This window comes from Symphalangus syndactylus, chromosome 8 (genome assembly GCF_028878055.3).
Source record: "Symphalangus syndactylus isolate Jambi chromosome 8, NHGRI_mSymSyn1-v2.1_pri, whole genome shotgun sequence".
Lineage (NCBI taxonomy): Eukaryota > Metazoa > Chordata > Mammalia > Primates > Hylobatidae > Symphalangus > Symphalangus syndactylus.
In genome coordinates this window covers 52963874-52989850 of record NC_072430.2, presented here as the reverse complement: position 1 = coordinate 52989850, position 25977 = coordinate 52963874, and the positions used below count along the sequence as shown (strand labels likewise).

Genomic DNA, 25977 nt, shown 5'->3' with positions numbered 1-25977 from the left:
TTTGTTGAAATGAATAAATGTTTCAGTGCATTCGTTAAGAGTAAGATAATTTCTGTGGGATAAATTGTGTCTTTGTGGTCGCCTTTATAGCCTAAGTCTTTTCAGGCCCTTGGCACTAGTGAAGGGTATGATGACATCACACCCATTCATGGATCATACAGCATCCAGATCTAGCTAATGTTTCCTGAAGGTTAGAGTGATAGTCCATTTTTAATCATTCATGCTCTGCTTGTATCACTTTGGAGTTTAACAGGCTGTTTGCTTTCCTCGCTCACTCTTTGCCTGTCTTCAGCCAACCTTTTGGTGGGAAAGAGATAAAACAGTGGGTAAAATTTTATTGATCTTTTTGGAAAGAACAGCTGGGGGAAAAGGAGTTGAAATAATAGCAAATATATTGTCAGCTGCCTGTATTCTTAACTATGCCTTTTGTGTATGATTTCACTTAAACTTCACTGTGATTCTGAAAAGTAGATACCATTGTCCCATTTTACACACCAAGAAGGAAACTGAGGGCTGAAGCTAAGCGACTTACCCATAGTTACATAGCCAGCATGTGATGCAACCAGGATTTCAACTCAGGCAGTGTCACCTCCCTGACAGCCCAGACCCTCTCATTTGAAACACTGAAATGAGCAGTACATGCTGAGTGCTAATCCCTTCAGCACTGAGGAATTTGGGAGGGAATCATTTTTCTTATTTTAAAGCAAGGGCCAGGCTGAGACAGACAGCTAGAATCTAAGAAGCTCTCAGCTGAGTTTATTGTTCAGGTGAATCTGTGGGTTGAGGCAGCAAACTTGGACCTGTCATAATCAGCCTTACATAGAATCAGCCTTACATAGATCCCTGAAGCTGACTTCACCCTGGGCCTTGTACAAAGGAAGGGAAGGGTTGGAAGCACAGGCTGCAAACTTTACATTTGAACAGTGGCGACAAGAACCTGCTCTGCAGGATGCCCTGATGGCTTCATTTGCCCACAGGATCCAGGACACCATGTAGCCTCTTCCCTCCTGCCCACGGTTTTCTGCTTTGGCCCTGTAGCAGGGAACAGCATCTCTTGTTAAAAATAAGATCGGCCAGGCATAGTGGCTCACGCCTGTAATCCCAGCACTTTGGGAGGCCAAAGCCAGTGGATCACCTGCAGTCAGGAATTTGAGACCAGCCTGGCGAACATGGTGAAACCCCGTCTCTACCAAAAATACAAAAATTAGCTGGGCATGGTGGTGCGCACCTGTAGTCTCAGCTACTCAGGAGGCTGAGGCAGGAGAATGACTTGAACCTGGGAGGTGGAGGTTGCAATGAGCCTTGATCACACCACTGCTCTCCAGCCTGGGTGACAGAGCGAACTCCATCTCAAAGAAAAAAAAAAGATTGGAAGGTGATCCTACATAGGTACCCGACCTTGTTACTGCAAGATCTTAACTACAAAACTAACTTCAAGGTTTAGAATGGTTTTCAGAAGTCCAAGGCCTCAATAAATCAGTTTTAATTCACTGGGGGAAAAAATGGGATTTAGGATAGGCTTCCTTAAAAACCACTTTAGATTTCTGATCATTTCAGGTGGTAGCCTCCATTGTTGGATAGATAGGAGGGGAAACCAACATTGCTTATTTTTTAAGTGTCAGGCTCCTCACATAGATTATTTCATTTTAATTCTTAAAACAACACTGCAAAGTCAGTGTGATTCTTCATTTTACGGAGAGGGAAACTGCAGCTCAGAGAAGGTAAATAATTTAGCCAAGGACAATGGGAATTCTGCCCGGGACAGGAATGTGCACATAAGATTGCTTGGGCCCTGGTGTGGGTATAAAGAGGCCCGTGATTGGCTGTCCCTCAGAGTTGTTCTGGGAGCTTTTAAAAGTCCTCATGGGCCCTTAGGCAGCTTCTTACAATGGTGACATCTACCTCTTATGAAACATGCAGGTAATTTCATCAACAGAGGTCATTTAAAGCACTATATATATGTTTGGTGATTGTAATTACGTAGAACCCAAGTTGATTTGATGACAAGAAATATTATATGCTACTACGTTCATTTGTCAAATTAAAGGAAGAGTTAAACTTTTTTTTATCTGTGTTAGCCCCTCTCTCTCCTCTTTTTTTTTTTTTTTTTTTTTTTTTTTTTTTTTTTTTTGAGACAAGGTCTGGCTGTATGGCCCAGGCTGGAATACAGTGGCACAGTCACAGCTCACTGCAGCCTCTACCTCTCAGGCTCAAACAATTCTCCTACCTCAACCTCCCAGGTAGCTGGGACTACAAGCACACACCACCATGCCTGGATAGTTTTTTGTTTTTGTTGTTTGTTTCTTGTAGAGATGGGGTTTCACCATATTGCCCAAGCTGGTCTTGAGCTCCCGGGCTCAAGTTGTCCTCCCACCTCTGCCTCCCAAAGTGCTGGAATTACAGGCATGAGCCACCTGCACCCAGCCTTTGATAACATCTTTGAAAAGTGACTCAGCAAAACTTCTGAATGCAAGACAGACAACTAAATTACAGAAGGTGTGCTTCAGAACTGCCAATATGTGTGTTCCTCTGTTTTGGAGGAATCTGGATTACCTAAGAACAGTTGGGATACAAATTGTTGGGTGATAGACAAAAAGATGCAGGGTTAACCTTCACAGCCAGCACAGGCCGAAGCTCTGAAAAGACGGCCCTTGGATCTCATCCCCTCAATGGGACTGATGCCAGAGAAGGAGTTGACCTGCCACCTGATCTCACCTATGCCTCCCCTTATTTTTAAAAACCCAATAGTTGAACTCCTTAAAAATTCATCTACTTTTGTTTCGCAGAACTCCCTCCCCATTTCCTTAATGAGAACCCTGCTTGTCCTATGAGCCGGAGCTCTATAGACACAGGTGGGGCTGTGTCTTCAGTGAGTCCCTTCGGCAGGTTGCACATCTTGGTGAATTCTTTTAGAGACTTGAGATCAGGGTGAGGAACTCTTTTTAAAGACTCTTTCTAGCAGCATGTGTGAATAATCTGATGAAAGCGTTCAGTGCCTGATACAGGTTGGACAGTGAAGTGGAAAGGCATACCCTCCCAGAAAGTTGACATTGGTTTTTCTCTTGGTTGGAATCATTTCAATGAAAATGATTTTAATTTTCTTTTTGCTTATCTGTACTTTCTAAATGTTCATTATGGAAGATGTCATGTTATAACATGTCATGAACAAATGTCATCAATTTTATGTTCTCTCTCCTGAATTTCTCTCTGATGGTAGCACCACTAGCAAGGCCTGTCATCCTTATTAAGCCACTGACAGGGAGGGACTTTCCTAGTACCATATGACCTTGAAGATCAGCTCCTTCCTGTTTACACTGAATTGCTCTCACTATCAGAAATATCAGATCCATCAGAAGGAACTTTTCTTTTCTTTTTTTTTTTTTTTTGAGACGGAGTCTCGCTCTGTCGCCCAGGCTGGAGTGCAGTGGCGCAATCTCGGCTCACCGCAAGCTCTGCCTCCCGGGTTCACGCCATTCTCCTGCCTCAGCCTCTCGCAGTAGCTGGGACTACAGGCGCCCGCCACCACGCCCGGCAAATTTTTTGTATTTTTTAGTAGAGACGGGGTTTCACCGTGGTCTCGATCTCCTGACCTAGTGATCCTCCCGCCTCGGCCTCCCAAAGTGCTGGGATTACAAGCGTGAGCCACCACGCCTGGCCGGAAGGAACTTTTTAAATCACGCATAACTTCTAAATTTTGCCTACCAACCTGAAAAGCTCACCTACTTTATAATAGTGGCAATTAAAATGTTATCATTAAACTCAGAAGTTATGACCATGGCAATTGTGTGTTAAGATTGTTTTCCATGCCTTGCAGAATGGGCAGGAATACGTGTGCCTTTTTAAACTGATAAAGCTTTTCATTGCTCTCCTTTTATCTGTATTTTCTCAAGGTTTTCTGGAAGACCAAACAATGCTACTAGTCACGAAGTTGACTTGCGTTGGTCTTAGAAGGTTGCCTGATCCAGTGGGACTGGAAAGATTTAGGGATTATTTTAGCACAGGGAGAGCCAGATGTGAGGCTCCTCACTTCTATTTTCCTTCCCATCAGCCTGATCCTTCTGCCTCTAGAATGGGTGGCCGCTGTTCCCAGACCCTGCAGAAATGCCTTCCTGAGGGTTGGGGAGCTTCCCAAAGGAAAAAGAGTAGCCATCACTAGGATAATGAGCAAGTGGCCTGATGGCCAGCATCAGGCAGGTCCAGTGTACTGAGCCTCAGAGGTTCATGTTCAGCAGGTTGCAGGAACAGCCAACCACGTGGGCCTGAGTTAGATGCAGCATTTTGGGAGGACCGTTGCCAGATCTGCACTTCTGATTCCACTGGTGTAGCACGTGTTTGCTATGTTTCAAGGTGGGGATATAATAATGACAAATGTTGGTCTTTAGGGACTCCTGAAAAATGATATCGAGTCTCAGAATAAGGCTGGGAATGAGTCTAAGGTAGACTAGACACAAACCAAGCACTGCCACTCAGGATTGTCCGGAGAAACTGAGGCTATGAATAAGGAGGAATTTTCTGACACATTATGGTAAACCCTGGGAGGGGCTAGCAAGAAAAATTACAGAATTTCTTCCTCTGCAATAAATTCCCTTTATACTGCAAAATAGAATTTTTTTGTACAAAGCAGATAAACTAAATGAACTCTCTGACCCTCCTAAACCAGGATGTTCAGGACCAAAAGGGTAGAGCAGAAAACCCCCACAGGGAAATTTCTTCTTTAAGAGAACAAGAGGAAGGCATTCCTATTGGACTCAGGGGCTTCAGATTTTGCTGTTTCTTTTAAACCTGAAACAGAGAAATTTAATTTGAGGAGGACAGAAATCCTCTTTTGCATGCCCCAAATCTAAATGTTTCTTCTCTCTGTTTATAGCACTTCATAAATAACCCATAGCCAAGATAACAGTGTGACTTTCTTCTCCCAGCGTTGCAATCCTGTAGCGTCAGAACAAAGACTGTGTGTGTGAGGGAAAAGCTGGAGATATTTGTTTATTGGAAGGGAGAAAACTGAGATTAAAAATTGCAGTTAGCAGGGGAGAAGGTGTCTTCCTTCCCGCTGGCATTGCCCTGTGCCTGCGAGCCAGCCAGCCGTGCTCACAAGGAGCCTTGGAGAGGGCTGCGTCCGCCTCTGTGCAAGATGCTGAACCAGTGAAGAGGGCACGCCGGTCAGGGGGAGGGGCTGCCTCGGCCCTGGGAGGTGGAGGTGCAGCCGGGAACTTGGAGCTTTCGCTTAAACATAAGGAATGATTTTTTCTCATCAACAGTAAGTGCCATTTTCGTCATCAGCTCTGCATTGGGCCGAGGCGCCAGCTGCTGTCCCTTGTGTCTTGCTCTCTGGCTGTGTCGCTTTGGTTACAATAGAAATCACCGATGAGATGGTGGCTGCGGAGTGTTTGTGCTCAGCCATCGGGGGATGGGTTCTTTCCCAGCGTCAGCATGCGTGTGGTGTCTGCAGTCTGCCTCTGACAAGCAGGGCAGAGGAGTGATTATGCCGTGTGGAAAATGGAAGTCCTCCGGTGACAAAAATGCTTTAAAGAGGCAATGAGCTCAGACGTGTATTGTAATGCCTCTGCCCCTAAATCAGGGCTTCAGGATCTTGAATAATGCATTATTTTGCCATAAGGATGTTTAGTCACGTGAAAAGGTACAATTGTACAGGATTTGTACAGTGTTTTTTGCAACTGACAGCTGCCCACAGGTTTGACTATTTGTTTATTTCAGTACAAATTCAGATACTTGAACCATCTCAGTTTTCCTTAGTATTTTTTAAATTAGGCATAGGATTTTTTTTGTTCACTTAGGCTGATTTAGGGCTTTTATAATTTAACTGTAGACTCCTGAGCACATAGAGGATAGGACTAAATGGTAAATTATTCCATATGTATAAATTTGACACGTAAAGCCTTCATCATACATTGTTAAGGCTTAGGCTTGGTATATAGAATGATGCTAACCTGGCTTGATTTTGTTTGTTTGGAAGGAGAGCAGTGTTCATCAATGTTATGTTCTCATCCATTGCTAGTTAAAAGGAAAACTTTATTTGCCTTGATTGTTTTCTGCATTTTTACCCATAATCACTGCAAAAGAACTCTTCTAATTTAAAGCAGCTCTTAGGCATAATTCTTTTGTTTGGTTTCATAGAAAACATTTTGCTTTTGTTCAAGTCTCCCAATAAAGAGCCTATGCAGGTGGAAAACTTCGCTTTTGTACCTAAAAATTTTGTTTTTCTGATTCTCATAACTGGGATTTAATTCAGGAAATCATGCTGCTTTTTCCTGGAGAAAGGTTATTTGTTGAAATGTCTATGTGAGAAATGTTAAGAGCACCCGGGTCAAAACCTGCGCAAGTGCAGAGATGGTGGCCACGGCAGCAAACCGCTCAGGTGGTTGATGTCAGGCAGTGTTGTGGTTGCTTCTGTGTGCCAGCAGTCTGGTTTCTGAATAGGTTTTCTTATTTCCAGATATTAACTTGAGATTTAAAATTTTTCAAAAGCAGTATTAACAAGGCCCAACATGTGGAGGTCAGTTGCCTGGTTGGCAAAAGACAAATACTTCCTGACCTGGGACAGGTGATAATTAGAGTACAGTGTCTGTACAGAACAGAACAATACATGCTCAGCAGTGCACCTGATGAGTCCCAGGGTAAGTTGTTACCTGATGATCAGAGGAACAACATTTAGATTCCCAGGCATTTGGGGGTATTCGGCCTCTGGATGGAGTTTGGGATATACCAGCTAAATCCTGGCTGGATGAGTGCTTTGCCACTTGGTGACCTTCTTTTCCTTCCCTCCCACCTTCCCCTCCTCTTTAACTTGCACTAAGTATGCCTGTGATGTGAGTGTCACCGCTTCATTGGCCGTGTGTGAAACCAGGGCTGAGGAGCACAAGTGGCTCCTAGGCTGGCAGCACATTGCTTTGTGGCAAAAGGGCTCTGATATGCTCTGGTTTTTACCTCTTTTCTTTAAAAATCTAACTTGGCCACCTCTTTTATGAAGAAGACAAATCAGACAAATTGGAAGGTATGAGTGAACATTATTTACTCCTTCAGCAGCTATTTATTGAGCAACTCCTATGTTGTATTACAGTGTCAACATTACATCTAAATTAGGTGATGACCTCTCTGGGAAGAAGTCCTATCTTCCAGCTATCTCTGAATCCTCAGGGTCTGTGCAGGATCCAAGACAAGGCAAATGGTTAAGTGTTTACTGAAAGAAAATCAGGGAGGGGAAACGTGGGCAGCATGTATTGAGCCTTCCAGCCTCCTCCCCAGGCACCTGCTAAGAGCCCCAGGTTGTAGCATCTACTATACCAGCTCCTACCCCTCAGTGTATCCTGAGCTGTGAGTCCAGACTTCTGGTCATGTTCTCTGACTGCAGCAAAATGATCCTGTATCTCCAGTATGTGCATGTTAGTGTGTGTGGAATTATGTGAGAGGATGGGTAGTGCTTAAGAACAGCAGCTCCAGACCAGACTACCCAGGTTAGAATCCTGCTTCTGCTATTGACCATGTGACTTGGGCGAGCTCTTTACTCTCTGTGCCTCGGTTTCCTCATCTGTCAAGTAGGGATAATAATACTACCTATCTCCTAGCATTGTTATGAAGAGGAAATGATGCCTATAATCCTAGTGCTTTGGGAGGCTGAGGCAGGTGGATCACTTGAGGTCAGGAGTTCGAGACCAGCCTGGCCAACATGGGGAAACCCTGTCTCTAGTAAAAATACAAAAATTAACTGAGCATGGTGGCAGGTGCCTGTAATCCCAGCTACTCAGGAGTCTGAGGCAGGAGAATCACTTGAACCTGGGAGGCGGAGGTTGCAGTGAGCCCACATCGCACCACTGCACTCCAGCGTAGGTGATAGAGACTCTGTCTCAAAAAAAAAAAAAAAAAAAGTTAATGAGTTGCTAACATGAAGCACAACAGGCCTAGCACATGTGGCCATCAGCATGGGATATAGATGTTTCATTTTAATAATAAAGTTTATAATTTTAAAGCATACACATTGTAGAAATTTTAAAAGAATGGGATGACAGTAGACAGTCTCATATTTTATTCCTACACCCCATTGGTTTGTCCTGAGCACCCCATTTTGGATACCACAGTCCTGGGGAAACCAAGCAAATTACTCCCCCACCTTCTCCATACCCCCTCTGCGTGTTGCACACCTAACCCCCAGGGTTAACAGTTCAAGATCACCACAGTCCTGTGGGTCTGTACCCAGGCTGTTGTGTTGCTAGTTAACTCCCTTCATTTAAACACTTGGATTCTTCCGGTGTGTTAATTGCTTTAAGTTAGAAGAGAGGAAACAAGGAAAAAGAAAAAAATATATAAATAAATACTTGGATTCTAGCCCTCTTCTTTTCAAAATAAGAAAGAGGCTGGGATTCTTAGGGTGGAATAGGATCAGGGGCTAGAAGGCCGTGGGAGATTTCATTCTGGGAAGAGGGAGAAGTGGGGAGGGCAGGAGAGCTGTGCAGAGGTCACGAGCCTGAGCCCTTCCCCCATCCCCGGGAAGCTTTCGTGGCTGGGCTTCTTCTCCAGGAGAGCAGTCCCTCAGGAACTGCCTGGAGGACTCCTTGTCCCACGGTGCCAGGGGTTCTCAGCTACCCTGGTAGTTGTCTGGAGTGTTCTTTCTGGAACCAGGGCAATCAAGGTGGCGAGATACTGGGGTGAGGAGGGTGTACCTCTGAAGCCATAGGTATGAAGGCGGGATCTAGGTTACAGCTGTATCCAGGCCTGGTCCTGGATTCTGTTACTTCCTTTTTAATAAATCATCTGTGGCTTTGAAGGAAACGTATCCTTGTGGTGTTTGCAGTAAGAATATAATTTGGAAAACATGGCTCCTTGAAACTTATCACAACTGTTAAGTTGCTGCGCGTTTATCTCCGAGGCATTCTGCCTTTCACATGTTATATCTCATTCAGTCCCCCCAGCTACCCAGTGAAGGAAGGTACTACTGTTAACACCATTTTATAGTTGGCATTAAACATGGCCAGGACACAAACCCAGGCCCTGACCACAGGGTCCGTGTTCTTCCACAGACCACACGTCCTTCTTCCAAGCTTGCCCTTGAGAATAAAACACTGATGAAAGAACTTTGTGAGGTCCAGTGCCTTGTAAATAAAGCGTGATTGTAGCATCATGTGGTCCAGCATTCACTCTGTGCAGATGACTTTACATGCAGCCTCTTATTTCAATCTCACCACCACCTGCAAGGTGGATACTTTTACAGATCATGAGGAAACTGAGGGTCAGCGGTTAGGTACATTGCAGGGTGCAGAGCTCTTAGATGGGAGAATGGAACTTGGGCCCAGGTCTGCTTGCCTCTGGAGTTCCGGCCTTCACCTCACCCAATGCTACCACCTCCCTGAAGCTTAAGTGGCTTTGCGGGTGTACTTGAAATAAGGGGGCTGAGGTGAAAGGACTTTCACTAAATCTTAAAAGTAGCTGGTAATGGAACTAGAAGTCAGTCCCTTGGATTGACTTGGTCAGTTGTAAGATACAAAATTTTTTTTAGAATCCACACTTACATGACTACTCCATGGTCCACTTTAATCATAACTTCTAGTGGAAGTGCCTGGCTGTATTTGTCCATTCACCAAGCATTTGTGGAGCGCTTCCTGCCCACCAGGCCTTGTGGGAGGTGCTGTGTGTGCGGCGGAAACTGGCCGGCTGCAGCCTGGCCATGGAGCTCCCTGTCCTGGTGGGTGCACAGTGTCTGAGAGAGTGCAAGGTTAGAGGCAGAGTGGCCCCTGAATGCTTGAGGTACAGAGATCAAGGGGCTGAACCAGTTTCTCAGGGTAGGGCAGGGACTATTGAAGGCTTTGAGCATGGATCAGACTTGCCTTCTAGAACTTACTTGCACTTTGGCTACAGAACCAAAAGTGGGCAGGAAGTCTAGGGGGCTGAGAGGAGGTTGTTTGGTCAAGTAAGAGGTGATGGTGGCGTGGAGCGCAATGTTTCCTGAGCGTTAGGGTCAGTGCCCCCATTTATCTTTCTAGTGCTCCCAGCTATGGGGCGCAGTTCTGACAGCATCTCCCAACGTAAGTATTAATAAGTGGGAACTTTCCATTGGAGCCATTACTTTTAAATGTCTGAAATTAACTACAAATCCCACAGAACGCCAGGACAGATCCTGGCTCTCCTTGCTCTGCTTTAGGACTTTAAGGAAAGCGGTTTATTGGAGCATTTTATTTTAGTATATATGTCAGAAAAAGATTGTTTTCCCTCAACAGCTACATCACGTCCCTTGACAGCATGTGGACGTGCACGCCAAGTTGTACTCATGCCATGCGTGTGCTTTCAAATCTGCTCCACGCCGAGTTGGGCCGGATGGGAGCTGAGGCAGACTGGCGAGGGAGATCACATTTAGAACTGCGCTAAATGCAGATTTCCTTTGCGCCTTCCCTTTTAGACGGACAGAGATGCCCCATAATCTACCCACATGGGCTGGTTCAATGTATACGGCTGGGTGAACCCCTCATACTGAAGCGGTAGGGCTTGGCATATGTTCTCTGCTTACTCAGGAGGGTCCCATGAGAGGCCTTGTGGACCAAATACCACCAAGTGAACCAGGCGTGTAACATCTTTAATCTCCCAGGGTAGATCGCCGGCTGCTGCAATCTCAGGCATACCCACGTCAGAAACTGGGCAGAAGTCAGGAGTGGTTATTTTCACTTAGGAAAAAGCGGCATATCTTCTCACCTCTGGAGCCCCAGGAAGATGAACCGGGTCTCCGGGGCTCTCACTCTGGGAATGATAGGACTTCCATTTGCATGGGTGGATTAACTCTCAGTCCTTTCGAAAATCAACAGAGGCAACAGCCTTGCAAAGCTTCACGTATTCTCTGAGAACTCGTATCTGGTGACATGAGAGTTGTTCTGATATAAAATCAAAGCAAAATAGATTGTTTTTTACCCTGCAATGCTCTTATTGGCACATTTTTCCACCACTAAGTATTGGGCTTTTGTTTTCCATCACTGGTTTTTTTTGTTTGTTTTGTTTTTTCTGCAAATATGTGTAGGGTGAAGAAGCTGAAGGAGACCTTTGCTTTTATTCAGCAGTTGGACAAAAACATGAGCAACCTTCGCACCTGGTTGGCTCGAATTGAGTCTGAGCTTTCCAAACCTGTTGTTTATGATGTCTGCGATGATCAAGAGATCCAGAAGAGGCTCGCTGAGCAGCAGGTGGGATAATCAGAAATGAGCTCTTGAAAGAGTACGGATGTCCGCGATGTGCACTGACTCAGGCCTTCCCCGTATATCTGTGTGTTTTCACGTGCTCACATTTCATAACATTGGTTTGCTTTTTCCAGAGAAAACTGACCACCTTTCCATGTTCTTATATCCGTCTCTTGAGTGCTTCCTCCCACATTCATGTAGCTTTTTGTGAAACTGTGTGAATGTTTGAGATGCAAACCTTAATCTTGGTGGTTAATAAGATTTTTTTAATTATGTCTTTTTTTAACTGATCTTTGTTGTGTTTTAATATAGTTTTGAAAGGCAATGAATTGAAAGAAAAGCAACTTTTCTAACCAAGGAAGGTTTTTATGGGATTATATATTCTGTGTGTCTGGTACAGCTTTTTTAAAAAATTAAAACAAGAAAAGGTGTGATAAGGAACATGCTTGGACCAATAGTTTAGGAAGCCTCTTAAGAGCTGCAGTGCTCTGTGCATTTTTGTTATCGGATATGCATGCTCTGAGCCAACCCTGGAAATTGAGCAGTTTGAAAGCTGCCGAGTTCTGCCAGTGTTTCTCATTGTACCCAGCTGGCAGGTGCTCTTTGATGTCACTGGTTTATCGAATCCACTTTCCTGCCTTCCCTGGTCTCATGGCCACATGCTCATTCTCACTAGTAATGCCTGGATTTGTCTTTACTTTTTTTTAAAATAGCTAAGTTTATCTTATTCTTTCTTTAGCTTTTGTTCACCTGTTTTTCTTAGACCTGTGGGCAGATTCTGTTTCGACCATAGAAGCAGTATGATTCTCAGACTTGAATCTGTTTTCTTCACGTTAAGCCTCCACCACATACCACAGGTGCTTGGAGACCAGATTGGGGGTGAACCTTTTTCACCAGATTCAATATTTGATGCTACTGTTGACATTTTTTTAAGAGATGGAATCTCACTATATTGCCCAGGCTGGTCTTTAACTTCTGGGCTCAAGTGATCCTCCCACCCCAGCCTCCTGAGTAGATGGCACTGCAGGCAGGCGCCGCCATGCCTGGCCCTCCCTGCTCTTGACTTTTCTAAGTGCTATTACAATTACTGTTTAAAAGATACCTGTTATCTAGCTTTCAAAGTGGTATGATTTAGTAATGCTACAAATTAAAAATACAGGTTTTTCCACTTAGCCTTGGAACTTTAAGCATGTCTTTTTCATTGAGGTCATCTAGACTCTGTCTTTGCTTTGTGCAGAAAAGAATATTGATATAAGTATTACGGAATTTTAATGGACATTACAGAGATTTTAATGCCTCTCTCATTGGAGTCACAGCTACTGAACACATCAGTTTTACTTACAAGTGTGATCCACTAGGATGAATGTCTTTGAACAGACTGAAAAGGCAAGGCCTTGCAAATAACAATTTACCCTGAGTGGTGAGTTTTTTCAGGTAGATTATGTGGAAGCTGTCAATATCTTTCCTCTTAAAGAATGGCTGACTAAATTTTGCAAGGGCTGTTGATTGTGTGTTAATTTTTTATAAATCCGAAGTGTGACAGAACATTAAATTGCAGAATTTGTTCCCAAAAGCATACAATTTGGAGCCACTGCTATTCTCTTAGCCTCATTTTTTCCCATCCTACAATGGCACATAGTTTCAATCTAGTTGATTTGAAAATTCTGTCTTTATAGAATTCAGCATCACCTTAGTGACATTTCTTTTTTTTTTTTTTTTTTTTTTTTTTTTGAGACAGAGTCTTGCTTTCTATCCCTTGGTTACTTAAAAAAAAAAAAATTAATGGAATTGGTGTTCAGGACTACCATTATTGTAAAGAAGTTAAATGCTGTGTTAGTTTTCTACTACTGCTGTAACAAATTACAGATTTAGCAGCTTAAAAACGAAAATTTATTATATTTCTGGAGGTTAGAGATCTGAAGTGGATCTCACTGGGCTAAGATCAGGGTGTCATCAGGACTACGCTCCTTTCTGGAAGCTCTGGGGAGAATCCAATTTTTTGCTTTTTCTGGCTTTTAGAGGCCACCCACATTGCTTGGCTCACATGCGCCTTCTTCTGCCTTCAACACCGTCAACATTGCATCTCTCTGTGTCTGTCTTCCCAGTCACATCTCCCTCTAGCTGACTCCTCTTCTGCTGTTAAGGACGCTTAGGATTACGGTGGGCCCACCCTGATAATCCAGGATAATCTCCCTATTTCAAGGTCAGCTGATTAGCAACCGTAATTCTCCTTTGCTGTGTAATCTAACATATTCACAGGTTCCAGGATTAGGATCTGGACGTCTTTGTTGCGGGGTTGACAGGGGTGTCATTGTCATTATTCTGCCTACCACAGATGATCTCAGGATACTTTTAGTATTTTTGTTAAAAAGAATAAGTTACACTGTGTTTATATTATACCAAACTCAGACCTTAAGTACCCCATCCAAAACACTGGAAACAAATGTGTCACACAAAAGAATTATGTATGGGCCACTTTTTAAAACCTTGCCTAGTGACCATTTTTGGTCTGGGTTAAAAAAACAACCACCTTACCTATGTTTACTTTTCAAACTAAATATAATAATTGCTTCCAAAAATAAGACCTAAAAACATGGCATCACCTAGTATTGCCTTCTGCAAAAGCCCTCAGCCCCCAAAAGTAGCTAAGACCCATGATGTCCCTGGATCCTCACTGTAATGTACCTGGTTGGGGAGGGGTCAGACCCTATAGGAGTCCTTTCTGTTTCACCTTTCTTATGTAGAACACCCTTAAGTATAAGGTAATGGGGGTTATTCCTATGGAATATATCATCTTTAAAATGCACAGGAAGTAGTGGCAATTTTGTGACACTTAAATCACGAACCACTTTCGTTGAATCTTTAAGATCCCTGTCCTAGTTTGTTCATTGGTTGGTTTCTTGTTTCTCTGTGGGGTGCCAGATGGTGGCTTGCAGTTGTTGTTAGTTACCCTTCCACTGGCTAATTAATAGCCCCCACCGTGGGCCAGTTGAGCTTCACCTCAAACCCCCTGAACCATCCCAGTACCATCCTGTCCCACTTGCTACCCAAGCCCTTCCCACAGAGACATTCAGGAGCTGGCACTGGGGATTTCACCCTATATGATTTTCTGTCTTTTCAGCCTGTTTTTCTTCTCCTCAGCCACCCTTACCTTCTGTTTTTGGTTCCTTTTTATTCTCATTCTTCTGGCTGCATTCTCTTCTCCAGTTTCATGTCTCCCCATCTCCTCTTGCTCTGTACCCCCCGGCCCCCAAGCTCCTCCCCAACCTCAGGGTTCTGTGTCACCTGCCCAGGAGCAGAAAAATGAAATGAACAGGAGCTTGTTAGAACTGTTGGCAAAAGTCTTTCTCATTGTTTTATGTTGTTTCTTAAATTCACTTTTTCTCTAGGTTTGGACAGTTTCTAAAACCTGATTCTTGTGCAGACTTATGTCTCCGTGGTTACTAGTGGTAGGTTTATTTCAGCTTGCAAAATGTTCTTGTCTAGCACTTAAATGGTCTGTATTTTAAAATGTAGTCTATCACTTTTTTTTTTTTTGTACAAGGTAACTAGTAGGCCATTGTGTGGTGTTTTACATGGTTTTTAAAAATTTTTTGAAAATGTTTTTTGAAAAGTTTTGAAAATGTTTGGGCTTTTTTTTTTTAACCAAGATGTTGATGGTCTTTTATAAATTATTGTAGAGTTCATTTCTTTTTTTTTTTTTTTTTTTTTTTTGAGACGGAGTCTCGCTCTGTCACCCAGGCTGGAGTGCAGTGCAGTGGCGCGATCTGGGCTCAGTGCAAGCTCCGCCTCCCGGGTTCACACCATTCTCCTGCCTCAGCCTCTCCGAGTAGCTGGGACTACAGGCGTCCGCCACCACGCCTGGCTAATTTTTTGTATTTTTAGTAGAGACGGGGTTTCACCGTGGTCTCGATCTCCTGACCTCGTGATCTGCCTGCCTCGGCCTCCCAAAGTGCTGGGATTACAAGCGTGAGCCACCGCGCCCATCCTGTAGAGTTCATTTCTTACAGCCATTTACCCTAAATATTAATCAGTTTTCTTTAGCCATTTGATTCAATGTAAGCTGAATAAATAATGTAGGATAATTGCAGAGTTTATTAAAATACAGAGCATTCATATTGTTCATAAACTAGAAATTCTCTCTGCTTTTCAACTAGACCTTACCCACCTGGAGCCAGATGAGGTCATGGGCATTTTTCAGTTATAAATGATTAGTACTATTTATTTAACACCAGTATTAGGGTTCCTAATTTATTATTTTAGTATTTAAATGGGATACGTATCTTCTAATTTTAGAAGGGCCCATGACAGTTCTGTGAACTGGTAAGAGTTCTTAAAACTGGAATTTTATTTAGATGTAATAACTTTATAGTCCTCAAATTGACTCCAGGGAGACTCCCACTATTCGAGCATAACAGGCATTCTACCCACACTGCAGAGCTTTAAAGAAATCACCCTGCACCTTCTTCACAGTGCACACAGGGTGGCCAAGTGGAAAACACATCTCTTCTGAATATAACCTGGTGGCGTTCATTTGTACTCGGGATCAGTGTTAGGAACTGCCTGATTTAAAATTCAGTTGGCGGGTTAGCATTTTATTTTCTCATATCAATCTAAACACTCAGTGATCAGAATTGTGCATTTATATGAAGAAAAGTAAGAGAATAGGGGCTGGGCGTGGTGGCTCACCCCTGTAATCCCAGCACTTTGGGAGCCGGAGGAGGGTGGATCGCTTGAGCTCAGAAGTTCGAGGCCAGCCTGGACAACATGGTAAAACCCCATCTCTACCAAAAATACAAAAAATTAGCTGAGTATGATGGCCAGCTACTTGGGAGGCTGATGTGGGAGGAGCGCTTGAGCCTGGAGGTGGAGGTTTCCGTGAGCCAAGATCACACCACTGTAACAGAGTGAAACCCTTGTCTCAAAAAAAAAAAAAAAAAAAAAAAGAATAAGAAAATAGTGGTCCCATCTAGTAATATAGTAGTAATCTCAAATTATTTAAATATCAAAGTAACCTGGAATGAAGCTTATATTGCCTTTCTGTAGATGGTGACAGCTACCATTTATAATATAGTCCTCTTATTAACTGATATTTGTTGAGTCCTGGGAACTGGATTTAGTCTAGTTAATAGTGGCTTAAAGTAGTGTGGATTTTGGAAATTGGTATATTATCAAATAAAGTAGAATTTAACGTAGTCTTTGCTTTCTCACAATGTAATTTGGATATTAAAATTAATGGTGTGGTCTCATGTCACTTGTCACAGAATTTGGACATCAGGGATGCCTAACTCTTCCAGAATGGCAAAACAGGTTGCTCATCTCTCTCCCTCCCCGCAGCCCACCCATGGGGTGCAGCAGAAATATTATCTGATAATGACTAAAAATGCCACGTTTATTCGTAAAGAGGTTTTCCAGTTTTTTCCTATGACCATGCATTTTCTCTTCATAAATGTTATTTTTCCCAAATTGGGGAACTGCATCACTATCATCATCAAAGGAAAAGACTCCAGAGACCCCACCTCTCTCCAAGCCACCACAGCTTTGGCTGGACTTTGTCAGTTGGGGAGGCAAGGTCTGTCTGCCAGAATTTCTCCCTTGGGCTCATGAAGCCCTTGAAGGGGCTCACGGGGAAGCTGTGGGCACCCACACTGCTGCATGCACAATTTGGTGTGTGTTTGAAGAGTTTGGTAGCCGATAAAAGATTGAGAGTTCCTGCTGAAGAGACTCAGTTTCTAAAGACCTCCCTGAAACCAGGTTTAAACTGGAGCCCTCTGGGGTTGGGTGGTATGGAGTAGGTCCCATGCATACCCGAAGTCTGTGGGGCGATGGGCTCTCAACGGTAATGGCGCCACCTGTCAGTGCGTAGAGGACACCCACCACCGTGCCACCCCTCACGTGGTTCAGCGCATAAGTCCTAGATGTTTCCAGTGTTTAAACTTTGTGTCAGGTGCTGACAGCACAAGGGTAGCACAAAGATGAGAGGGATTCCATGTGTACTGCCAAGCCCATGGTGGAAATCCACCCAGAGAAGAATCCCCTGAGTTGGGAGAAGGGAGGGAGGAACGGAGGTCCTTTAATGCTGACCCTCCTGCTGCCACCAATATCTCAAGAGGTTTCTTACTCTCTTGTAATCACAGGATCTACAGCGAGATATTGAACAACACAGTGCAGGGGTGGAGTCCGTGTTTAACATCTGTGACGTCCTACTGCACGACTCCGATGCCTGTGCAAATGAGACCGAGTGTGACTCGATTCAGCAGACCACCAGGAGCCTGGACAGACGCTGGAGGAACATTTGTGCCATGTCCATGGAGCGGCGCATGAAGTAAGAACTAAGCTCCCCCAAATGCCTTCAGCATGGTCAACCGAACTCGGTACACCCTTCTGACCTCATTCACAGTAACTATTCTGTTCATTTCACTTAGAAATGCGCCAGGTATTGGCAGAGAAGGCCCAATGCTTATCAAAGGATTTATTCAAGAAAAATGTAACAGGAGTAATGTCTCTCCCCAGCTGTCCTGTGTGGGGTGTGGCTGTGGACTGGCCACTGTGCTTCTGTTGACCTAGCCAGGCAGTAGTGGAGGCAGCCATGTCTCCTAGTTTTTTAACCTCTGTGAAGCAGGAGCTCTGAGCTGCTTGGCGCTCCCAGGCAGGAGGAACACAGACAAGAAGTGGCGTCCCTGGGGCTTATTTCCCAGAAGGGGTAACAGGGTCTCCCCTACTAAACCGTGCGGGTATCGGGATAAAAGAAGTGCAAAAGCACAGGCTTGGAGGGGATGGCTTGTGTTAAGTTGCTTTGTTCCCATCAGAATCGAGGAGACGTGGCGCCTGTGGCAGAAGTTTTTAGACGACTATTCTCGCTTTGAGGACTGGCTCAAGTCAGCTGAGAGGACAGCAGCCTGCCCAAATTCCTCAGAGGTGTTGTACACGAGTGCCAAAGAGGAACTGAAGAGGTTTGAGGTAAACACCTTCTCCATCCCAGTCTCCTGATCATAACCAAGCCTGCAGCAAGCCTGGGGGCTGCTGAAATGACTTCCTCTAAGTAGCCAGCTTCCCCTCACCTCTGGCGAGGGCTGCCCAAACCACAGCCTGCCCCCAGCTGCTGAGACAGCTTTGCAAGACATTGCTCATGTATGCCAGCTGCCATGTAATGAACTTGAAAGCCTGTTCTGTAGCTGGCATCAGGACTGGTGAATTAGGCCCTCTGCTGCCATTGCAGTTTGGGGATGAACCTCTGGCAGCAGGTCGCTTGGGATGTAGAAGGGAAGGAGGGTGTCCTGGCCCCCTGCACACTTTGGCTCTGACCCCTCCCGTGTGATGCAGGCCTTTCAGCGGCAGATTCACGAGCGGCTCACTCAGCTGGAGCTCATCAACAAGCAGTACCGGCGGCTGGCCCGGGAGAACCGCACAGACACGGCCAGCAGGCTGAAGCAGATGGTCCACGAGGGCAACCAGCGCTGGGACAACCTTCAGAGGCGGGTCACAGCCATCCTGCGGAGACTCAGGGTGAGCTCCTCTGCAGCTGGCTCGGGTGTAGCTTTTCAGGGAGACAGAACGCATGATACGCAATGGCAGGCTTGTCGCACAAAGCAGCAGGTAGAAGGTTTCACCTCAGGCCTGAGCTGTTCTAACATTCCTCCAACACAAAGAAGCCCAAAGCTGCCAACGTTCATTTTTCAAAAGGGGGATTTGCATGTGGGGCTTCTTAGGCAGGGCCTGTTGATGAGATTTGTGTTACCAACACACAGCTCTTTTTACAACTTTTATAACCCGTGGTGGTGTGCATGTTAGCTCACAGTCCAGGGCGCCGCTTCGCTGGGTCTGGAAAAGGTAACACGTGGGCCCCTGGAAGGAGCCCCATCTGTCTGTTTTTATGGGACCCACCAGCTCTCACACTGAGGAGGATGGACAAGGCACATGAATGCAAGAGGCCCTGTCTGCACTGAGGGGTTGGGGACTGTGATTATTCTCTGAATTTCAGAGCACACAAAGGTTTGGTTTTTGAAGGTAAATATTCACCTTAGATTTCTATCATTCAGAAGATGTGCAGTGTAAACCTGTGTGAGTCCAGGTATAAACTGAAAGGACTGTCACAGGCAGGGACTACAGGACACAGTTTTAATTTCTGCATCTGTTCTCAGGGCAGGGCATTGTTGAACCCATTCTAGAAAGATGTGAATCTAGGCTTTCTTTCTTTTCCTTCTTTCCTTTCTTTCCTTCCTTTCTTTTCTCCCTCCCTCCCTCCCTCCCTCCCTCCTCAGGAAGACATTGGCTTTTCTAGTAACCTAGACAACTCCCTTACATTTCTTTCTGTCTCTCTCTCCCTTCCTGTCTCCCCCTCTTTCTTCCTCTCTCTTCTCTCTTTCTTCTTTCTTGACAAGGTCTCACTCTGTTGCCCAGGCTGGAGTGCAGTGGTGAGGTCATAGCTCACTGCAGCCTCAAACTCCTAGGCTCAAGGGATCCTCCTGCCTCAGCCTCCTGAGTAACTAGGATTACCAGCGTGCATCACCGTGCCTGGCTGATTTTAGTTTTTGTGGAAATGGGGTCTCACTATGTTGCCCAGGCTGGTCTCAAACTCCTGGCCTCAAGTAATCTTCCACCTTGGCCTCCCAAAGTGCTGGGATCGCAGGTGTGAGCCACCATGCCCAGCCTCTTGCATTAATTATCTCCTGCCAATCTGGCTGTGGCTAATCTGCCTTCGTTTGGCACTGAAGCTATACTGATCTGAACATCAGCTGCCTATCTGTGAAGCGGTAACCTGAGAGGCATCCTTAATTGGAGATGATAAAACTGCTCTGGGTCTTTCTCTGGGAAGACACATTCAGAATTCTATCAGTGAAGGCAGAAAGGGGCACCAGGCTGGCCTCAATCCTGAGAATCAGGGCTTTTCCATCTTGAAGCTACTAAATCCTTCTGTCAAGCAAAAGCTGCAAAAGGCCGATGTATAAAACAGGCAGAAGGCCTGGCCTGGCCCCTCAGGGGGCTCTTCAAAGGACAGAGGAAAATCACTGATTTGGACTAGAGAATTTTAGAATTTCAAATGCTTAAGGACCTCAGAGACCATAATCAACATTCCCACTGTCTCCCCGACTTGCCAGCGTAGAAGCTGGGGCTCAGAGAAGTTGAAGGGGCTTGTTTGATCTCGCAAAGCCAGGACTAGACCCCAGCCTCTGAACTCAGTGCTTCTGGGGCTTTCTGCCTACCCCAGAGGCAGATTTCTCCCTGAGTATTCTGGGTACCCTTTTCTTGTGGCTGAAGGTGGCCTCGCTGTCCGTCTGAACTCTTGTTCTGTGGTCAGTAGAAATGTGATTTCCTCCCCACTTTTGCAGCATTTCACCAACCAGAGGGAAGAATTCGAGGGCACCAGGGAGAGCATTCTGGTGTGGCTCACAGAGATGGACCTGCAGCTGACCAACGTGGAGCACTTCTCAGAGAGTGACGCTGATGACAAGATGCGCCAACTGAATGTGAGGGCCGCTTCCCTAGCTCTTCTCAAAAGAACACACCTTTGCGGGGGAGAGCTGGCCAAGTGCAAATTTCACACGATACTCTGAGAGCAAATTTCAGAATCCTTAAAGCAGCCAGGCTACATCCCACCTGTGTACTGCCAGATTATCACATGCAAGGACACTGTTCTTTACGATCCAGGAATGTTGGTGTCACCAGTGGGGCCAAGAACAGAGGTCCACTCTCCCATTGTTTCTGATATCTGTACGACAGGCTAATCTCACTGTAATTCTCTCCTTGGCTAGATTTTGGAAGAGGTTGAGAAATGGAAATTTGCCTTCCCTAGTATAATAGCACCAGTGAATATCATTGTGTCAGCAAAAGCAAATGCCCATTCGTGGCTTATTATGGGAAATGTTCTGTTCCCACCAAGTTTTGCCATGGCAAGTTCTTTCTCTCGCACCCAATAACAGTAATGTCCACCCGTGTCAAACTTTTAGAATTATTTTAATTGGAAAAGCCAGTGCCCATGAGGGGGAATATAGACAATCATTTAAAATTCTTAAAATGTCATTGTCACTTAGTTAAAAACTAAAGCTAGAGTAGTAGGTGAAGGAAAACAACAATAATGACATTTGGATGCTTTTCTATGGCCCCGTTAGAAGAAACAGGCAGTGGAAGCTCAGGGTAACTTTCTTTGAAATCTTTTCTTTCTCCTCTCTCAACAGGGCTTCCAACAGGAAATTACATTAAATACCAACAAGATTGATCAGCTCATTGTGTTTGGGGAGCAGCTGATTCAGAAGAGCGAGCCCCTGGATGCCGTGCTGATTGAGGATGAGCTGGAGGAACTCCACCGCTACTGCCAGGAGGTGTTCGGAAGGGTCTCCCGGTTCCACCGGCGGCTCACCTCCTGCACTCCGGTACGGGCACTGCTGCCTAGAAACGGCACCTGAGCTGCTCAGAGTTTACGTGAGACCAAATTTTTAAAGAATTAGGAGACCTGTCTTATAATGGTTAATTATGGTTTATTTTTTGGTTGAAAAGAAAAGGCTATATCAAAACATTTTAATTTCTACTTTTATTAATATAGAGCCACAATAACTTACAAGTTCCCATTCCCCGGTGGAAAGCACGGCACTTCTGAGGCGCATGCTCCGCGAGTCGGTTTTAAGTATTCCTCAGGGCCGGGCTTGTCTGGCATGCGCCACTACCCCTAGAATTCTTGAAGAACTCTTCTGGCTTTTCTTATATTAGTAACTTGGGAATGTATTTGCCCTTCCCTCTTTCTTAGTGGCTGGAAGCTTTTAGTATTTGTGCCTTTCTGATGCTTTGTTCTCACCTTGGAAGAGAAAACACGAGAGTTTCAAAAGCAACTTTGATGTTTCCCCAGACGAAAGGCCCTTTTGGGAAGTTCAGGTGGAGTTAGGCCACTGTTCAAAGTGTACTGCCTTTGTGTGCCTGAAGCTTGAATGACAACCATTGACCAGTACGACTGGCCACTCTTTCTTTTTTTGTGTCTCTAACTGGCCACATTCAAATGTAGTTATTTCATCAGACACAGCCTCAAAAATTACCCTACAGTTTCTCATTTTTAAGTACAGCCACTTAGAGTCATTTTTCTTAGACTGAAAGAGACAGTATGACACAAGCAGAATACAGACACTGAGCAGTTAAGTTGGAGGATAAGAAAGAACGAACCTGGTGCATCTGGTTCTTGAAGTTTGAGTCTTACCCAGAACATTCAAATGTCCTTTTCAAAAATTGTCCGATTCTTGGAGGAACCTGCCATTAACCAGCAATGAAACTTTGGCCACCATTTCCTTATCTCCTAGATAAAGTTGTTTAACTTAGATTAACAAACTTCAGCTTTTTTTTCCTAAGAAAAAAATAGCTGGAGGTTGGGGAAAATAACGGATTTTAGGCCCCACTCCAGATTGTCTAAACTGGAATAACCAGAAACAGGACCTGGGAACCTGATCTTTTTAAAGCTGCCTTAGAAATACTATTGGCAGTTATTTTTGGAAACTGCTGGATAGGCAGACTTCTCATGCTTTTCTAATTGCAGAAGCCTATGAGTTGATTAATTCTAACAACTGGATACTGTGGTTTAGGGCTTGGAAGATGAAAAGGAGGCCTCTGAGAATGAAACGGACATGGAAGACCCCAGAGAGATCCAGACTGATTCTTGGCGTAAACGGGGAGAAAGCGAGGAACCGACATCTCCTCAGTCCCTGTGTCATCTAGTGGCCCCGGGGCATGAGCGGTCTGGCTGCGAGACCCCTGTCAGCGTGGACTCCATCCCCCTGGAGTGGGACCACACAGGCGACGTGGGGGGCTCCTCCTCTCACGAAGAGGACGAGGAAGGCCCATACTACAGCGCACTGTCAGGTAACAGCTGGGTTCCCAGCACCCTGGAAAGTTACCTGTTTGGCTATGTTTTTAGCCCCTTAGCAACACGGCCAGCTCTTGATGACCAAGAGTCCAGCTTGTGGCCGACCCTGACTTCTGTGGTTTCCTGTGTTCTATCCTGCCCATCTCTTAATTTACCTGAGAATTGGCTCACTCTCATCACAGGTGGAATGAAAGGGGAAAAAAAAATGAAATTCACATTCAGACACTAAGGTTACTTACTCAGTGATGGCTCTGGCTGGGATACTCATCAGTGATTTTTTTTTGATACAGGGTCTCACACTGTCACCCAGGCTGAGGTGCAGTGGTGTGACCACGGCTCATTGCAGCCTCAACCTCCAGGGCTCAAGCAATCCTCCCACCTCAGCCTCCTGAGTAGCTGGGACTATAGGTACACGCCACCACACCCAGCTAGTTTTTAAGTTTTTTGTAGCGACAAGGTCTTGCTATGTTGCCAGAGCTGGTCTTGAACTCCTGGGCTCAAGAAGTCCTGCCTCAGCCTCCCAAAGTACTGACATTGCAGGCATGAGCCACTGTGCCCACCCTCCCTTTGAGTTGAGTTTCTCAGAGTGTCAGCAGACTGAGCTTCTCCCTTCGATACCCAGTGTCCTGCTTTGGACAGTCAGGAGTTGGCTGGAAAAAAAAAATCTTTCTGGTTTTCAAAATCCTTTTAATTAAAAAATTAAGGGTAGTTTTCTCCTCCCAGTTGACAGTGTTTCTACTGTGTGTTAATACTTGGGCATTAATCTTCAGGCACCTCCAGTGAGGCAAATGACATTGTTCTTTTTCAGATGTAGAAATCCCTGAAAATCCTGAGGCATATCTTAAAATGACCACAAAAACTTTGAAAGCGTCTTCTGGTAGGCCCCCGCCCATGCATGTCTCAACATGGCAGCATCCTGTGGCGCACACTGCATCCTCAACCTCGCTCCCATGTCGTGTCTACCTCTGCCTTCTGTGGACACCATGCGCCTTGGTCCTTGTGTCATGGTGTATTTACACTGCCGTACTCACCCATAACTGCGTGCTCCTTACAAAACCCCATCCAAGCCAGAGCCGTCTCGATGCCAACCCCCTGTCCTCCCTTCAGGCCTGTGCAGAGGGAATTTTTTTCGTGATGCCTTTTTTGATGATTTTTTCCTCCATCTAACTGAAGTCCTTTGGCATGGGCCAAGCTTTCTTCATGGTGGCTTGGTTTGGAACTGTTTCCTTGCTTTACTGGGATCCCCTGGTGGAAAGGGGTGGGGGTGGGGGGGTAAAGGTGCTGATAATTTGCCACAGGAGGAAAAAAATCTTCCTTTCGTTGATTTGCAGCTCTAATCCTCATCCTTAGCCCCATCCCTATCTGCCATGGTGGGTCGGGGAGAGCCCTGAGGAGCCCTTTGGTTCCCAAGTCCATCTTGATGTTCACTCTTCCCCTCACTCCTGAGAGGCCTTCTGCCATCTTGGTCCCCAGACCCGGCCTTGCCACTCAATGTCTCCCTACCATTCGAGACCCTGGCTCCAAAACGCCACTCATCCCACAGCAAATCATGTTGGTCGTGCTCCATTGTGTACCCATCTAGTGAAGGCACAATGTTGCTGAGTTGCATGACTCTCATCTCATTCTCTTCTGGGACATACTGACATTTTGCAAACATGCATGCTTTGCAAGGAAAGCTGCAGAACTCATTCTCATACTGTAACCTGATGCCATGTCACCCGTGACCTGTTCGGTAGGAGAGAATAGACTGTCGCTTTCTGTCTTTCGTTTCAGGTAAATCCATTTCGGATGGCCACTCATGGCATGTTCCCGACAGCCCTTCCTGTCCCGAGCATCACTACAAGCAAATGGAAGGTGACAGGAATGTTCCACCTGTTCCCCCTGCGTCCAGCACCCCTTATAAACCACCCTATGTAAGTCTTAACTCCACTGGGAGTACGGCCTACGTCTGTGAGTCATACTTACATTTGCAAGAGAGAGAGAGATTTTGGTGTAAACTGCGTGTGTTCATTCCCCAGGCATATTTTGAGTTGGTTTTCTTATGGTGACAGTGTCTCTGTTGAACTGTCCATACTTCATTAAAACCCCGGCAAAACCGATTAGACTTAGAGATAGGTTTCTGGCCAAAAACCATCTTTGTGTATGTTGGTGTTGTATAACAGTCATTATTACTGTCGAGTCAGGTGTTTGTGCAAATAGTGAGCAAGCAAGGTGCTGGCTTTCCTGACTGCTCCTGAGTTCTCAAGCCTTTGTCTTGTTGTTGTTGTTGTTGTTGAGATGGAGTCTCATTCTGTCACCCAGGCTGGAGTGCACTGGCACGATCTTGGCTCACTGCAATCTCTGCCTCCTGGGTTCAAGTGATTTTCCTGCCTCAGCCTCCAAAGTAGCTGCGATTACAGGTGTGCACCACCATGCCTGGCTAAGTTTTGTATTTTTAGTAGAGACGGGGGTGTCACCATGTTGGCCAGGCTGGTCTTGAACTCCTGACCTCAAGTGATCCACCTGCCTCAGCCCCCCAAAGCGCTGGGATTACAGGCATGGGCCACTGCATCCGGCCTTCAAGCCTTTGTTATGTTAACCTTTTGACCATACATCCTATTCCAAAAAATCATAACTTCAGATTTGATGGTGTGCTGCAGTGGACACGGATTTGATTCCTAGCCCTGCCAGTCCATTGCCATGGTACCTAAGGCACTTCGCCTTGCTTCTGTAAGCCTTTCTCAGCTGAGGCTAAAGCTATTTCACCTAGTTGTTGTTAAGATTATTGTGTACAAAGGTAAAAGAAGGCCCTCAGAAGTAATGGTCGTGATTATTATTCCTCTGTTGGTTTGTTGTTTATAGCAATGGCTGTTTCTTCTTAGTTACATTTTCCTCAGCTGCCTTGAGTTCTTGGCATGCTCTGGCTAGGCAGCTCCTGGGAGGGCAGCCTAGGGCAGCAGCGAGAGAAATTAAGGAGAGAATATT

General features: G+C 45.3%; 1 protein-coding gene across 4 annotated transcripts in view; it reads left to right on the top strand.

Moving 5' to 3' along the window:
* The window catches only part of SYNE2 (spectrin repeat containing nuclear envelope protein 2), a 379741-nt gene that overhangs the window by 344525 nt on the left and 9239 nt on the right, over nucleotides 1-25977 (top strand). For 2 of the 4 annotated variants that reach the window (XM_055289132.2, XM_055289131.2), the window contains exons 100-108: nucleotides 11015-11177; nucleotides 17309-17496; nucleotides 17981-18131; nucleotides 18495-18677; nucleotides 20501-20638; nucleotides 21347-21541; nucleotides 22733-23009; nucleotides 23822-23890; nucleotides 24787-24926. In XM_055289132.2, coding sequence (XP_055145107.1) covers nucleotides 11015-11177; nucleotides 17309-17496; nucleotides 17981-18131; nucleotides 18495-18677; nucleotides 20501-20638; nucleotides 21347-21541; nucleotides 22733-23009; nucleotides 23822-23890; nucleotides 24787-24926 — 1504 coding nt within the window. The remainder of the gene's footprint in view (nucleotides 1-11014; nucleotides 11178-17308; nucleotides 17497-17980; nucleotides 18132-18494; nucleotides 18678-20500; nucleotides 20639-21346; nucleotides 21542-22732; nucleotides 23010-23821; nucleotides 23891-24786; nucleotides 24927-25977) is intronic. The other 2 variants (XM_055289134.2, XM_055289133.2) reach the window with 1 other exon arrangement.